A 16287-nucleotide genomic window follows, 5' to 3' on the forward strand; every position below is an offset into this window, starting at 1 on the left:
AAATGGGCTTTCCAGGAAGGGGGGGCTGGGTGGTGGCGGGGCAGCCAGGGCAGACAAGGACTTAGGATGTATGGGGACACCGAGGGGACTGACTGAGCTGTCAGGTCAGGTTGGGTAGGCGGGGCAGAAAAGCCCCAGGGTCTGGCTGCCAAGCAGGGTACCCTGGCTCGATGCAGTAGGCCAGGGATACTCAGAAGGGATGTGGTGTGACTGGGGTTTGGGGACAGTTAGCCCACAGCCATCAGACTCCTTGGGTCCCGCCAGATAAGGAAAGGGTCCCTGGAGGGCCATGTTGTGGAGTCTGGTTGGCCTCACAAGACTTAGGGGACCCCATGGATTCTGCTATATTCACAGGATGTGGCAAGATTCCAAGGATCCTATGAGTTTCTTTTGCCTGATCTTCCAAACCTGCGATTCCCCCACCCCAGGGAAAGCACTCCCTCCTTACCTTGCCTCCCACTCCAGTGTCCCTGGAGACTGCAGGGAGGAATGGGAGCTGATTTGGCCTTGAGACACAGCCAGGCAGGTACCTCCCTCTCTGTGCCAGGCCCGGGTGGACCTCTAGTGCCCTCCCTCCCTTCCTCCATCCAGGGCCAGGGGAGACTCCAGGGCTCTGGCCGGGCAGTGGGTGGAGGTGGCCAGAGTGGAAAGTCCCCACGGGCTGGATTATATCGGTGTTTGGCAGGCCAGGTCTTGGCCTTCTGCCTGGGGCTCAAGAGCCTGACAAATATGTTTGGAGCCCTGAGTGAGGGGTGAGGTGGCAGAGAGGGTACTGGTGTGGGGACTTTTTCCACTCACCCCAGAATGGAGAGTTCTCCAGTGCCAGGTTGGCAGGAGCTGGGCCAGCTCCAGGTCACCTCAGGCAATGAGAAGCTTGTAGCTGGGAAGCAGGCAGGACCCGGAGATGAGGGACAGAGGACAAGACAGATCAGGCTCGGGAGCAGGAACGAGGACAGACGAGAGCTGGGGAAGAGGGTAATGGGGGACACAGGTGTTTTAGGAGAACTAAAGACGCGGGCAGGGACTTCCCTCGTGGTCCAGTGGTTAAGACTCCGTGCTCCCAATGCAGGGGGCGTGGGTTTGATCCCTGGTCGGGGGACTAAGATCCCTCATGCCGCACAGTGAGGCAAAAAAAAAAAGACATGGGCAGAGTCTCAGTGGAACAGAAGAAGAGAGACAACGAAGAACAGAAGCAGGGGCCGGCATGTCCCCTCCTCCCATGCACCTGCCCAGGCCTCCTGTTGCTGCAGATCAGTGCCAGTGGCACAACCAGAAGCCAGTGCGGCTTACTCTGTGGGTGTGTCCTGAGTGCTTGCTGAACTATGATGAGAATTTCTCCAAATGTCCTATTTGACCAGGGAAACCTCCAGAGCTGCCCCCAATAGCTCTGACTTCAGCCACTGGCAACCCAGCCCCACCATCTGCATCTGTGCTAACAATACCGCCACCATCACCACTGTCAGCGTCACGCTCACCACTACCACTATCATTACCATCATCCTAGCTACTGACCCCATCAACCCCCAGACACTCCTAACTGCATCCCCCAAGGGGTTGGGGGTGCTGGAACCAGGACTTAAGTCAGAATCTCTGAGTGCATCGCCTACAGACCAGCGATTCTCAACAATTTTGCTCCCGAAAGGGACATCTGGAAATGCCTGCAGACACTGGTGGTTGTCACAACTGGGGGACTGTTGCTGGCATCTAGTGGGCAGAGGCCAGGGATGCTGCTAAACATGCTACAATGCCGAGGACAGTGTCCACAGCAAAGAGTTCTTTGTTCGAAAGTGTCGGAAGCACTGAGGATGAAAAACCTGCCTATAGATCCTACGGCCCTCACTCTGCCCTCCTCTGGCCCTCACCCTAAAAGGCTTACCTCACACCTCTGGTTCCTGCACAAGAAGTCACATTTGCCGCTCCATCTTACGGCAACTTTGATTTCTTATCGCTCGCACCTCCTGGCCTCCACTGCTTGTACTGAAAAGTCAATAAGATGAAAAGTCCTTTGCAGCCACCCTCACAAGGGAAAACACACAGAAACAACTGATACGTGGAGCCCAGGGTACGCCCGGGATTGAGGTCATGCTGGTGCAGGGCAGGGAGGCAGGGGCTGGGCCGGGTCCTCAGGGTATAAAGGAGGAAGGAGTGTTCAGGCCTTCACTCCACTCTGACGCCACAACTCTGAGCTGCTTCTCTGCTGTGGCCAGCTGGGAATCGGCATCATGAAGTGGATGGTGGTGGCCTTGGTCTGCCTCCAGACCTTGGAGGCGGCCGTGATCAAGTGAGTCTGGGGCCTGGCTGCTGGGGCAGGAGCCTGGGCAGCCTTTTTTTTTTTTTAAATGAACTACCATAGACTGGATGGCTTATAAACAACAGAAATTTATTTCTCAAAGTTCTAGAGGCTGGGAAGTCCAAGATCAAGGTGCCTGTAGATTTGGTGTCTGGCGAGAACCTGCTTCCTAGTTCATATACCCCCATCTTTTTGCTATCCTCACATGTTGGAAGGGACAAGGAAGCTCTCTGGATGTTCTGCCTCTGCTCTGGGACTTCTGGACAGGGAAGGCTCCCTGAACTGGTATAGGATAGGACTCAGTGGTGGGAGGAGATATGGCCTCTGCTTTCAGGGAACTTCCAGTCAAAGGGAGAAGCACCATCCCTTCCCCCACTGATGAGAAAAGATGGATCGGAAACAGGGAGAATAGGGGTGACTACCACCCAAGCAGACGCTGAACGGCCGGTACAATTATTTCTAGATAGGGAGACGTTTGCTAGTATTTTCCTTAAGGCCCCCAACTTATTTGGCAGATGTCAAAATCATCTAAGCAGAAACACCAGTCATGTAATCTCTATACGCTGAGGTGTCAGGGGATAGGGAACGAGGCGGCACAGCTCACAGGACATCAGGACTCCTGGCCTGCCACACTGCCTGCTATTCTACCACTAAAGAGTGATTTTTTGGCGAAGAGATGGCTCCTCTCAGAAACTTCTTTGAATATGCAAATTCTGTAGCTGTGATGGGGTGAAGCAACCATCAGCCTTCATAGCTCAAGGTGAATGGGTTTAGCAGAGAATTTCTGGACAATGAAGGGTCTTGAGGGAATGGGGAAGAGATGGGGAAAGAAGTGAAAGCAGCAGGAATTCTGGAGCCTGGAACAAGGCCTGGGTGGACCCGCAGAGACCCCTAGGCAATGGCAGCAAGCAGGTCTGGGAGGATGTGGGCAGAAACCCATAATTCAGTACATACAGTTCCAGAGCTGATTTGGGCTCCGGACCACCCAGGCCAAACTCCCCACTGTCCCTGCATCCTGAGAGGAGCATGAATGATCCAGGCCAGACAAGTAGCTGCAGGGGCAGAACTAGGAGCCTGTTTTCTGAGTCTCCAGTCTACTGCTCTTCCCCTGGGCCTGTGCTCTGTCACAGCCAGCCGGCACCAGGTGCCTGACAGCCACTGTACCAGAGGACTCTCTCTGGGGTGAACTTTGCCATCTATGAAACTTTCATTTTATTTTATTTTATTTTTTTGGCCACACTGCGCAGCATGTGGGATCTTAGTTCCCTGACCAGGGATCGAACCCGCTCCCACTGCAGTGGAAGTGCAGAGTCTTAACCACTGGACGCCAGGGAAGTCCCTCTGAAACCTTTTTAAAAAATGCACAAATTGGGAATTCCCTGGCAGTCCAGTGGTTAAGGACTCCGCGCTTTCACTGCTGAGGGCGCGGGTTCAATCCCTGGTCAGGGAACTAAGAACCCGCAAGCCACACGGCACAGCCAAAAAAAAAACAAAAACAAAAACAAAACAAAACAGAACAAAAATGTGCAAATCCTACAAAGGGTAATGTCTGAAGTTCCTCTCCCCTGCCGGGGAAAGTGTTTATGGGATATCTGAGAGTGGAGGACCAGGGTGGCATGAGGACCCATGAGATGGGGTGGGGGCATGCATGGGTGAAGGCAGTTGTTTTCTGAATCTCAGAGCAAGTCCTGAGAAGAGTTTTGAAAGAAAGAGAAAGAGAGAGGAAGAAAATGAGAGGCAGAGGGAGAAAGAGCCAGAGAGAACCAGAGATTGAGACAGAGATGGAGAAAGAGGGAGACACACAGACACGTACAAGCCGCAGACACAGGGGGACAGAGCGGCAGGGAGCCTGAGGCAAACAGTTAGAGATGGAGAGAGAGAGAGAGATTGGGATATTAGAGCCTCTGTAGGAAAGAGGGAGGTCCTGCCCTGACCCCAGCCCTCCTGCAGAGTCCCCGTGAAGAAATTAAAGTCCATCCGTGAGACCATGAAGGAGAAGGGGATACTGGAGGACTTCCTGAGGACCCACAAGTACGACCCCGCCCAGAAGTACCACTTTAATGACTTCAGCGTGGCCTCCGAGCCCATGGACTACATGGACGTGAGTCCTGACCCTCCCCGGGGCTCCCCTCTTCCTGCTGCCAAAGGCCGAGGGCCAGGCCTGGGCTGTGAGCTGCGCCCTTCCTCTCTGCACCTTCCCACCCGGCCCCTGGGCCTGCCCCCGTCTCTCAGACCTGCCAGCCCGGAGACTTCATTGGCGGGCAGAGCACTCAGGGGCCCCTGCTGACCTGGCAGCTGAGTCCACAGAGACCTTTGCAGCTGCCCCGGGCGGGCTTGGACCAAAGGTCTGTGGGTTCTGGGCGAGCGTGGAGGGCAGGCTCGGGCCCCTGCTTCTGGTGCGGGCTGTGGGGCTGGTCACTCTATCACCCTGTTCGTGGAGGAGGCTGGGCCTGATGGTCCCTGGATCCCGCCAGAGCTAACAGCCTGCCCATGTCCCCCCTCCCCCGCCCAGGCTGCCTACTTTGGTGAGATCAGCATCGGGACCCCACCACAGAACTTCCTGGTCCTTTTTGATACTGGCTCCTCCAACCTGTGGGTGCCCTCTGTCTACTGCCAGAGCCAGGCCTGCAGTGAGTGCTAGGTTGGGCAGGGGAGGGCGGCTGGCAGGGCAGGGCACTGACACCCTCTGGGGAAGGGCTGCACTTCATAAAGATTGCTGGGGAGAGTTTCAGTCCTGGAAAGGACCAGGGACTTGTCCAGGGTCACATGGCACATGCCCAAGCCAGAGGGAAGAAGCTGGCCATGGAGCTGGGTGGCACCTCTGCTTTCCCTGCTCACCAATACATATCCCTTCACCTACTCCAGCCCAGCCCAGCCCACTCCACTCCTTTCTGTTTGCTCTGGGCAATGCCATTCCATCCTACTCCACTCTACAACACTCTATCTATGCTACTCCACCCCATGATTTACTAAGTTCTTACTGAGTATCTCAAGGGACACGGGAGAAGGATATAGATGTGGTCCCCTCCCTGTAGTTGTATTTGGAGACAGGAGATGTTCACTTCCTAGGGCTGCCTTGGTCCCTGCCAAAGCCTTGGGGTTTGGGTCTTGACACCTCTAGTCCAGAAGGTCCCTCATTGGCCCCATCCTAGGCTATCTCAGGATCCTGGTGTGGCCAGCTTCTCCTTGGGGTGAGGTGAGGGTCAGGGAACGCACAGATGCCCTGGAGGTTCATTCACTCTTTCATCCAACGAGTAATTTCTCGGCACTCGCCATGTGTCAGGAGATCTGCTGGGGGTCAGGGAGATGAATAGATTCTATATAACCTGCCCATAGGGAGGTCACCATCCTAGGGCATCTCAAGATTCTGTAGGTCAGAGGGGGCTTTGGAGTCAAGGCTGGCCAGTTCTTGTGGGTCTTCCCATGCCAGGAATGTCAGCTGGCCACCACCTGACTCAGTGGCCGTTGGGGGGTGGGGCGTGGGGGAGTGCTGAGGCCCCAGGATGTGAGCCCAGGCTGGGAGACAGGTGGGCAGCCCGGCAGGCCTGAGAGTGGGCCAGCCTGACTTCCCAAATTTTCCTTCCCTTGCAGCCAGCCACACCCGCTTCAACCCCAGCCTGTCCTCCACCTACTCCAGCAATGGGCAGACCTTCTCCCTGCAGTATGGCAGTGGCAGCCTCACCGGCTTCTTCGGCTATGACACTCTGACAGTGAGTGATGCTGCCGGCTGCCCCCATCCCTACCCCCAGATGTGGGGAAGGTAGTCCGGGGCTGTGAGCTGGATTCTAACCTCCAAGTTCTCACAGTCTGATGGGCAGACTTAGATGGAGGCCCTGGAAAACATGGGAAACACCTAGTGCTCTACCGTACAGGCCAGAAAATCAGTACAATAAAGGCTCATCCAGGGACTTCCCTGGTGGTCCAGTGGTTAAGACTCCGTGCTTCCACTGCAGGGGGCATGGGTCTGATTCCTGGTTGGGGAATTAAGATTCCGCGTGCCACAAGGCGCAGCCAAAAAAAAAAAAAAAAAAAAAAGCTCATCCATTCACTCATTGAACCCTCACTGCGGGCCATTATGTGCCAGGCACCGAGGGCACCACAATGGTTGCGATGACCTGGTCCTTAAGGAACTTAAAGCCTCGGGAAGAAGAAGGTTGGGGTGGGGAATGCTGCAGCAGTCGGGGATGGCTTCTTGGAAGAGAAAGCGGCTTTTGCAAACGTGTCAAGAAGAAAAGCAGCAGAAACAAAGGAGGGATGAAGAACAGACCCTTGAGGGGTCTGAGGAGGGGGAGCCTGGGGGAGGTGGGTGGAGTTACACTCGTCACCTCCCATCCTCTGTTTCCCCTCCAGGTCCAGGGCATCAAGGTCCCCAACCAGGAGTTCGGCCTGAGCGAGAACGAGCCGGGTACCAATTTCCTCTATGCGAAGTTCGATGGCATCATGGGCATGGCCTACCCTGCCCTGTCCATGGGCAGGGCCACCACCGCCCTGCAGGGCATGCTGCAGGAGGGTGCCCTCACCAGTCCAGTCTTCAGCTTCTACCTCAGCAGGTAAGGAACCACCTGGCGGTCCCCAGCTCCCAGCCCATTGCCCCCGTGGCCCTGGACGGCTGAGGTTCAACACTTTGGGATTTGAAGGCCTCCCAGCAGGCATATTTGGCAGGGCCTTTCCTCCTGGGCTTCTGACTCTTCCTCCTCCCCTCCCCAACCCCTGCATCTGTCCCTGCCCACTCAGCCTCTTCTTTGTATTTCTTGGCCACGACAGTATCTCTCCTTCCTCCGGCTGAACCCTTCTTTGAGCATTGCTACTGCTTCTCCACACCTCTTGGGCTTACCTCCTGCCCAGAGCCCCAGTTAGCTCATTTCCTCCTGACCAAATGTTTTCTACCTGGACACCTCTTTTGTGTAGAAATCTATTGCTTCATCTCCTTTGATCTATTGTTCTAGCCAGGTCCTGGAGTCTTCTGGTCTAGGTCCACCATGAACTCCTAACAAGTTGTTATTCTTACCACAAACACGAGCCAACTCAGTGATTTATGTGGATGGGCCCCGGTGCCAGGCAGTAGGAGGGGTGGGGGGGTGTCGCGTGTGGCAGGTGGGGGGACTTTCTTTCCTCTCCAGAATTAGACAACTACCTTCTAGAGATAGTCAATATCTACTCTCTGGGGCTTAGTCATTTGAATCTTTCAACCACATTATCCTGTTTCGACGGTGGCTGGCCTCTGTTTACAAGTACTCTGAGTTTAGCCTGTAGGAGCTCTGCCCAGTTCCACGCTCGGGTTCGTCTTCTGTCTAACAGGGGAGGCCCTGCCCTCCCCTCCACCTGGGCCCTACCTCCCTCCGATCCCAGCAGAAAAATAACAAGCTGGGCCCGGGTCAGGCTCCCGTGGACACGCTCCACCAGCAGCACAAAGTGAAAGGGAATGGAGAACGTGGTGTGCGGCAGGGTGGGGGGCCAGACGACCAGAGGCTTCCCCAGAGGCAGCGCTTGGTGAAGCAGCAGCACCTGGGAGCCTGAGGCACTGGGAAGTCTGAGCTCCAGTTGGGGGCGGCGGGGGGTGGGGTGGGTGGGTGGGGGACACAACCTCTTCCCTCAGGGAGCTCCGGTCTGAAGGGAGACACAGCCGTTCCTCAGGGAGCCCCAGTCTGGAGCCAGGGCAGGACCTCTGTTTTCCTGCCTTTTCCACAGCCACTCCCTGACTCACTTTTGCTTTACGTCCTGCAGCCAGCAGGGCTCTCAGGACGGGGGAGCAGTCATCTTCGGCGGTGTGGACAGCAGCCTGTACACGGGGCAGATCTACTGGGCCCCCGTCACCCAGGAGCTGTACTGGCAGATTGGCATTGAGGAGTGAGTCTGTGGTGGGCCCTGGGGGTGTGGGCACTTCCTCGGAGCAGGCTCTGAGGCACTTCATGTCACACACACACATCCGGGCACTGTCGGGTGTCGGGGGTGGGGACAGAGGACCCCAGAGACCTGCGCCTGCAAAGCCACAGCTGCCCTCAGCTGGGGTGTCAAGGCCCAGGTCGGCCTGGAGAAGGAGGGTGGGGTGGGGACAACATAGGAAGGGGCAGGACTGAGAATCCCAGACAATTTGGACCCTGTAGTCCAACCCTAGGGGCTTAGACATTAGAAAACTGGGGTGTGTGAGGGGGAGGGACTAATTTGCTCAAAGTACTTACAATGAATCAGTAACCCTGGCCTTCAGTGTTTCTAGAACCATCCTTGGAACTCTTTAGAAAGAGATTCCAAGGCCATTTAGGTGGCCTTTGACAGACTTTGGTATGAGGCAGGAGGATGGCTGGATTGACCTCTGCAGAGTCCTTATCTTCCAGAGGTGCACCTTGATTCTGTGGTTGCAGCTCATCCCCTAGCTGCCCTGAGCTGGGAGGTGCTGAGGCCGCCCATCTCCTCACTGTTCAGGTTCCTCATTGGTGACCAGGCCACAGGCTGGTGCTCCCAGGGCTGCCAGGCCATCGTGGACACTGGCACATCTCTGCTCACCGTGCCCCAGCAGTTCATGAGCTCCCTTCTGCAGGCCACAGGGGCCAAGGAGGACCAGTATGGACAGGTGCGTGTGGCGGAGGTGTGCCCCTTCCCTGGGGGAGGCCAGCCTGGGGGCATTTATGGTTTTTCCTGGGAGCACAGGAATAGCCTGATTCTTGGCCTCCCTGCTTCTCGCTGCCCCCAGGCACTGGAGGTGGGGGCCCCAGGATGACTGGGGCTGGGAGCTGGCTGGGGGCCTGAAGGCTGATCCAGGGGAGCCAGATGCTTGTGCTAAAAGGGTGTGGGGAGGTCACTACTAGGCAGAATTTCCTCTGAGCTTCAGCCCCTTAGCAGAAACAGGTTACACACCTGCCGGGCTTTGCAGTAAGAGGGAAATAACTAGACTGTGCTGCCAAGCCCATGAGTGACAAGGGATAACCTTTCAGTCCACAGCTCCCTCACCTCCACAGGGCCATGCTCTCTGCCCCGTGCCCCCTCCTGAGCCCACCAAAGGGTTTGCCTAATTAATGCATTCCCACTAACTTTGGTGGACTGATGGGCCATGCTTTCTACAGACCTGCGTGTTTTAAAAGGACACTTGCAGAGAAGGGGGTGTAGATTTAACCTCTCTCATGGGGGAAATTCAAGCAAGAGTCATGTTTGGGGGTGAGAGAGATGCTCAGGTGCCCCCAGATCCCACCCTCTGCACGTGAGTCCTCCTGTGTAACACAAGCAGTATTGGTGTTGCAGCCTCCAGTCCCAAAGCAGGCTTGGGGCTCAGGCCCGGGTCCGGAGGGGCTGAGGTGATGGGGTTGGCAGGTCCTCTCAGGGGGGAGATGAGGCATCCTGGGCCCTGTTCCTCTCTGCAGTTTCTCGTGGACTGTAGCAACATCCAGAGCCTGCCCACCCTCACGTTCATCATCAATGGTGTGCAGTTCCCTCTGCCGCCCACTTCCTACATCCTCAATGTAAGTCCCGGCCCCTGCAGGCTGAGAGAGTGGGGACACGATCGGGAAGGTGGGGGATGGGGGATGGGGGTGAGGGCTGGGAGGAAGGGGTGGGTAGCCAGAAACGCTGGGTCTCCTTACCTTGCACCATTTCCTGATGCCTTGCAGCATTGATTTCTTTTCCCCATCCATTGATTCTAAACCCCCGTCTCTGGAACGAGGCTATGAAAGAGCAGAGTGCCATCTATTATTAATCATTATTATTAATTAGGGGGGAGGGGCACTGGCTCTTTGTTGATCACTTATGAGAGTCAGCCACGGAGTGAAGCACTTTGTCTACATTTCCCTGATTACTCGTCACAACATTCAATGAGCAAGATACTAATTCTATTTTACAAATAAAAACTTGGAGGTTCAGAGAGTTAAGTAACTGGCCCAAGGCCACATAGCTAGTCGGGGTGAAGCTAAGGTTTGAACCCAAGTTGGTCTGGCTCCAAGACTTTACCCCCAGGCTGACCTGCTCCAAATCAGGAACAGGAGGGAGTCAAGGAGACCCTGCAGAGGGAGGCCTGTTGCAGCCTGCCCTCAGCCACGCCAGAATCCCCCACCAGCCCGGCTCTGGCTCTGGAGGCTCAGTTGGCCTGTGAGCCCTCAAGGGCAGAAACTTTGGCTCACCTGTTTCTGCATCTGTGCTGCTGGCCTGGGGCTCTGGGCTGAGCAGTGCCCCATCACTGTGTGAGCGGATGAATGAGTGTTGCCCTTCTGTGTTGTGCAGAACGACGACAGCTTTTGCATGGTGGGGGTCGAGGCCACCTACCTGCCCTCCCAGAACGGCCAGCCCCTGTGGATCCTTGGGGACGTCTTCCTCAGGTCCTACTACTCCGTCTATGACTTGGGCAACAACAGGGTGGGCTTTGCCACCGCCGCCTAGACTCAGCGCCTGGACGCCCGGGCTCCCTTCTCCCTCTGGGCCTCCCAGGCTACAGGGGGTTCTCTCTGCATTTCCTCTCTGCATGTAGCCTCCCTTCTCTGGACTCTGGACTTTCTCTAACAATAAATCTTTCTTCTCCATATCGGCCAGCCTGTTGTTTCTAGAGGGCAGTTGTGGCCTGTAAGGCAGCCCCTGGTCTCAGACAATGGGGACAATGAGAGTCAGGGGCACATTTGCCTCTGCTGCACCATGTTCTCCCTGAGTTTCTAGGAGGTTTGCAGTGGGTCACTGAGAACCTAAGAGAAACAGGGCACAGGGTAGGGCTTGGAGGTGGGCCCTGCATCCCTCAAAGCTTGGAGTCTGTTCACAGCTTCTCTCTGGAGAGGGAAGACAGTGGTAGTGGCATGGAAGCAGGGCATTCCTTTGTAATGGACAATCCAAAATGCTCTGCTGACCTAATTTACCAAACTGCCACCAGAGTTACCCCACACATGTGCACTAGCAGTGTGACTAGGGGTCCAATGTATCCTAAATCTGGGCCTCTTCCTCCTTATCTGTGATCAAGTTTCACTAGGAGCTTTCAGAGTAAGGCTGGATGCCGATACACACTTGTAACAGTCATGGATCCTTTAGGGAGAGATCACCTGATGCCACCAGAACCTAGTAGGTTCTAGGAGGGCTCCAGAAGATCTGGGCTGAGTTAAACCTATCGTGTTTTAACCCAGACCCCTATGTCCCAGGGCTTGTCTTTAAAGAAGGGCTGGCTCTCAACCATGGACAAGAGGGATAGGTATTTGAATCACATGAAAATCAAGCCCATTTGTTCTAACCAACTGAGCAAGAGGTCTTGTCCTTCTGGACTTCATGGACTTCATTCCTGTCCTCCATAGGACCCACCCAGCAAAAGACCCAGAAACCTGCGGGGGGCGGGGGGAACATGGTATGGGGAGGGGGAGGAGGAGGAGGAGGAAGAGGAGGAAAAGGCAAAGAATGATAGCTCAGCACCCTGTAACTTCCAGCAGGGGAAGGTGACACGAAAGAGGTCAGGAAATTTCTGTCCAGCAACATGGCAGTGGGGGGTACCTGCAAGCTCCGGCTGATGAGGTCTAGGTGGGGAGGGGGTATATATAAATGGAGAACTCACAATTAGAGGGGAGGTGGGCTCTATTTTATAGTCATATTTCCTTTACCATGCTGACCAACCTTGTCCCTTATGCTCAAGATCCAGGTCTGGTACCCGACTCCAAACCAGGAGGGAAACTGAGGTTTGACACAGAGGGGTTTCTATGGCAACAGCACACCATCTGGGACCCTACATCTTTCCTAGACTCCAGGAAAGTCAGCCCGCTGCAAGCCTCTCCTTGGGGTCAGATAGGCCACAGGGTGTATTGTGGTGATCTGTGGTTCGGACATCACTTTTTGAAAAGAGAAAACTTGCAAAAGGGGTATAAACGAAGTGAAACCAAGTTTCCAAACTAAACGCCAAGTCCCTCTACAGGCCTGAACTCACAGAGCGGGACTACAAATCCCGGCGTGCCTAGCCGAGCGGCAGGGAGGACTACGCTTCCCAGCGGGCTCCGCGGCAGGCCGACGTGGGGCGGAGTCGGGCGGGGCGGGGCGGGGCCGCAGGGTAGGGTGCTGCCCTCTGCCGGGCGCGGCGGGAAGTGGGTGCGGAGTGACAGCAGGAGCCCCGGCGCCGGGCGCGGGGCTCGGTGACAGCGGAGGCGGCGGCCGCCGGCTGGACGTAGGGAGCGGCGGCGGCGCCGACGGCAGAGGGAAGGGCGGACGGGGGCGGGCCTCCCTGGTGGAGCGGAGCCTGAGGAGTCCGGGAGGGGGTGGCCGGCACAGCTCTCGGGCCGGACACCTGAACTTGGGACAAGTTGCCGGAGCCGCGGGGCGCGGGCGGCGGACGGATTGACCTTCATAGTTAGGTGAGCGGCGCCGGGGGGCAAGGGGTGCGCGGAGGGCCCGGAACCCCTGACCGAGGCTCGCCTGCTCCGATCCAGTGGGTCCGGGAGACAGGTGGGTGGGTGAGGGTGTCGGCTGGAAAGGGGAGCGAGACCGTGTGTGCCGCGCTGCCACCCGCCCCGCTGTCCGTCTAGCCCGGGACGCCCGGCGCATGGCCGGGGCGGCGCTGCCCGCGGAGCTTGGGAGCCCCTTCAGCCCCTCCCTTCAGGCCCGGGCCGGGGGGCGGCTTCTCTGCGACCTTATGTAACCAGGCGGGAGGGGCCGTGGCGGGCACGGGCCTTCCCGGCCCGGGAGCTGGGAGTCGAAGGGGCGGGAGGCGTGGGAGTGAACTTGCAAGAAGTTTGAGGGCGTGTGGGCCCGGCGCCCACTTACTTCTTCTCCACCGGACGCGGCTGGGGCGGGTGGCACGGGGGAGGGCGCTGGAGGTAGGGGAGGTGTGCGGGGGCCGAGTTCGGCCGGGCCAGGCCCTGCCTGGATGGTCCGGGGGAATGGGAGGGCCGGAGCGGCGCCACGCCCCGGGGGCCGGGCTGCTGGAAGCTGAGGGGGGGGCGGGTGGAAGTACCATCCCTCCCTCCCTTCCCGTCCCTTCCTCCCCCTCGGTCTCTTGAAGAAGCCGCCCCTGCCAGAGTCCCCCGGTATCCCTGAGCGCAGTCTTTTTCTCCCCCTTGCATTATTCCACGACCTTAGGGAACCCCAACCCCAGAGCTCACCCACTGCACGCCCCTCTTTCTACCCTCCCTGGAGCTCGCAGCCATCTGCCCGCCCCCTGCGTGTCCCCCTTCGTCTCGGTCCCGAATCCCGGAAAACACGCCCCCTTCCCCCCGATTCCCTGAGTCCGCACCGCCCAACCTCAGGCTGTCCCGCCCCCGAGTCAGCGCTCCTTCTTCTCCCCTCCTCCCGGTACCCCGATCAGCTATTCGGCCGCAGCGAGTGCGCTCGCCTCCTCGAAGGGAGCGGGCTGATGCCAGCTCGGCTCCCCCGCCCCTCGGCCCCCTCCCGCCGGGGGTTCTGGCTTCACGCACGGCTGCCCCGAGCTGCTCAGGGTTGCGCGAGCAGGTTCGCGCCGAAGCCGACCGGCGCGCCCCAGCCCAGCGCCCAGGGGGAGGGAGGAAGGGAGGGAGGGGGAGAGGGCGCCTGGGGCGGGGCTTGTCTGCGCGAGCGCCCGCCTTGCCCAGGGCTCCCCCACCCCCTCCTCATTCCAGGCCAGCCCCTCACCGCGGGGTCCTTCTCAGATGCCCCGTCCACTCCTGCCGTCGTCCTCCCGCCCGTCTGTTCTGGGGATGGTTCTGTGCGAACAGTTTCTGGACTAAACTTTAGCGCTTTGGCTTAGTGTTCTCTGGGGAAGTGTCAGTTAATTGCCTCCCAGACCCCACCCCCCACCCTGAGAGAGGGGTGCTTGGGTGAGCAGGGAAGGGGACAGGCCGGTTCAGGTCCCCAGTGACACCTCTGGGATGTGGGCTCAGGACCCTGCCAGCTGAGATTCCACCGGCCCAAGACCTGGCACTCTTGGGCAACTGGGGGTGGAGAGGAAGGTAGGGGGCCAGTCTCTGGTGTCCTCCACGGCTGCCAGATGTGGGTGCCCTCAGATCAGATCACAGTTCTTGGTTCCTTGGCTTGTTCCCTCTGAGGCCTTCACTCTTCCCAGCCTGAGAGATGGCTCCCAAGCCCTGCCTTCAGGGAGATCACAGTCTGCGAGAGAGACAGCCAGGCCAGAATAGGCTGGAGAGGGGAAGGGCTGGCTGCCTTGGGAGCCCTGCCTGGTAGCCTGAGGTGTGCTTGTACCATGCCTCAGTTTCCCCAGCCGTGGGAAAAATAGCAATTCACTTGGGCCCCTTCATTCTGCCTGCCTCCTGGCTTCTAGATGTGAGTCGGGAACCAGAGAGTGTAAATGAAGGGCTGTTTAGGGTGACTCTATGCTCTGCTTGTGTGGGAGAGCAGCCAATGTTGCTTACAGTTTACAAGGCCTGTTACAGCTGCAGTGCTATTTTGTCCTCAACTCAGATCTCTGAGGTGCAGCCAAATGGGAACCCAGGTCTCCTGGTTCTGTGTCCCATGGAAGGGGTGCAGGGATTGGGGACATCTCGTCAGGTGAGCACTCAATCCAGGGAGAGCCCCTGGGCTTCTGTGGGCTGATGGCCTGGTAACTCACAGTCAGAGGTGGGTAGGAGGGTGGGCCAGGGCAGGCAGAAACCCATCCAGGGTTCTGGGATGATGGGAGTACCCAGTGCTCACCTCCATGGCCAGTGAGGCCTCCCTTTCAGCCTCTCAGCTGGAAAGCAGGTGGGAGGGGCTTCCCACCTCTCAGGCCTGGCTGCCCTTAGAGGGTCTGGCTTCTGGCCTGGATCCCTCCTGGGGCTCTGTTTATGGCTGTAATTGCATCATTAGCCAGAGTTTATAGAGTTACTTAGCACCTGCCCCCACAGGGAGTGGCCTAGCCACCCCCTGGCTTCTGTCTCTTCCTTTTCAAAGTCAACTTGGTTTCTGCCGGCAGCAGGGGTTTCCCCAACCGCAGCTGGCATGAAAGCCAGGTTGGGCCTTTGTCCTAGGGATGGAGGGCAGTCAGCACTTGGGGCCCAGCTTGGGGCTGCCCTGGAGATGACCGTGGAAATTGGGCTGGCCTCCTCTGATACAGAGGGAGGGAGTTCAGAGTTCCCAGAGCTGCCAGAAGTGTCCACATCCCAGGATACAGTGGGTGTTTTTGCATATAGTGTATGTAACCTCATCTGAAAAGAGGGAGATAAAAATGTACAAACTTCACAGGCTGCTGTAAGGAGTCAGGTGCCTGGTACGTGGTGAGTCCAGGGTGCTGCTCTGTATGTCAGTGTGGGATGTATGTGATTGATGGGAGTTTGTGTGTGTGGTTATGAGGTTATAGGTATCTACATACATGTATATAGATGAATTGTGTATATGCATGTCTATGAGAGTGTAACGATAACATTAATAGAATATGCATCTATTCTCTTTATGCTATAATAGAACAATATTGTAATAAATTTTAGTTATAACAATAGTTGTCAACATTTATTGTATATTTACTCTTCAGAATGAGGTAGTACTTATTATTTTCATTATACTGATTCAGAGAAGTTAAGCAGGTTGCCTGAAGTCACATAACCTGGAAGTGGTAGGGATTCTAACCCAGGCCCAACTGAGTCCAAAAGCCATGTTCTCAATCCCTGCAGAAGACCACGTCAGGGTTTCCCAGGAGTTCTCTCTTAAAAGGCAGGGTGTGTGGTGGTGCAGGAACCTTCTTTTCCCCCTCCGGGGTCTCATGCTCTGAGCAGGGGTGGGACTTGCTGAAGCCCCTGCCTCAGTACACACCTGTCTCCTGGCTGCTCTTCTGAGCTGCTGACACAGGTGATGAAGGACCCCTGGCAAGAACTCTCCTGCCCGGCCCGGGGAGGAGATGGGTTCAGGCAAGGCTTCCTGGGTCTCCTTGGATACCTCAAACATTCCCTTACAGTGAAGCCCTCAGTAGGCACTTGTTTAATCAGATGTGGAGAAAAGACTGGGGAGCTATTGGGTGAGAAGGGGACAGCAGAGAAAATCGTGAGAAGAACCCAGGAGACCCCGCGCTGACAGGCCATGTGGTATCACAAAATGCCTATAGTGATAATGTATAAAATATACCTTGACATGACCTGGGACCTGCCTCACATTTTAGC

At 56.9% G+C, this 16287-nt stretch overlaps 2 protein-coding genes across 2 annotated transcripts in view; both read left to right on the top strand.

Annotated features, from left to right (window-relative positions):
• Positions 1-778: 778 nt before the first annotated feature.
• On the top strand, positions 779-12198 carry PGC (progastricsin). The gene is made up of 9 exons (XM_082414920.1): positions 779-2281; positions 4241-4391; positions 4803-4920; positions 5882-6000; positions 6641-6840; positions 8015-8137; positions 8711-8858; positions 9643-9741; positions 10496-12198. Exons 1-9 carry the CDS (start codon positions 2223-2225, stop codon positions 10649-10651), a joined length of 1173 nt encoding a protein of 390 aa, XP_082271046.1. The 5' UTR covers positions 779-2222; the 3' UTR covers positions 10652-12198.
• Positions 12199-12450: 252 nt separating this feature from the next.
• TFEB (transcription factor EB) overlaps positions 12451-16287 on the top strand; it is a 47396-nt gene continuing 43559 nt past the window's right edge. The window contains exon 1 of the mRNA XM_082414918.1: positions 12451-12582. The gene's annotated coding sequence lies outside the window, so the exon portion shown is untranslated. The remainder of the gene's footprint in view (positions 12583-16287) is intronic.

The sequence above is a fragment of the Balaenoptera physalus genome (assembly GCF_965194825.1).
Source record: "Balaenoptera physalus genome assembly, chromosome: 11".
Classification (NCBI taxonomy): Eukaryota; Metazoa; Chordata; class Mammalia; order Artiodactyla; family Balaenopteridae; genus Balaenoptera; species Balaenoptera physalus.

Coding starts and splice junctions, on each gene's coding strand:
- PGC (XM_082414920.1), top strand. CDS start 2,223: ATGAAGTGGATGGTGGTGGCCTTGGTCTGCCTCCAGACCTTGGAGGCG. Junction 2,282..4,240: donor TTGGAGGCGGCCGTGATCAA/GTGAGTCTGGGG, acceptor GCCCTCCTGCAG/AGTCCCCGTGAAGAAATTAA. Junction 4,392..4,802: donor AGCCCATGGACTACATGGAC/GTGAGTCCTGAC, acceptor TCCCCCGCCCAG/GCTGCCTACTTTGGTGAGAT.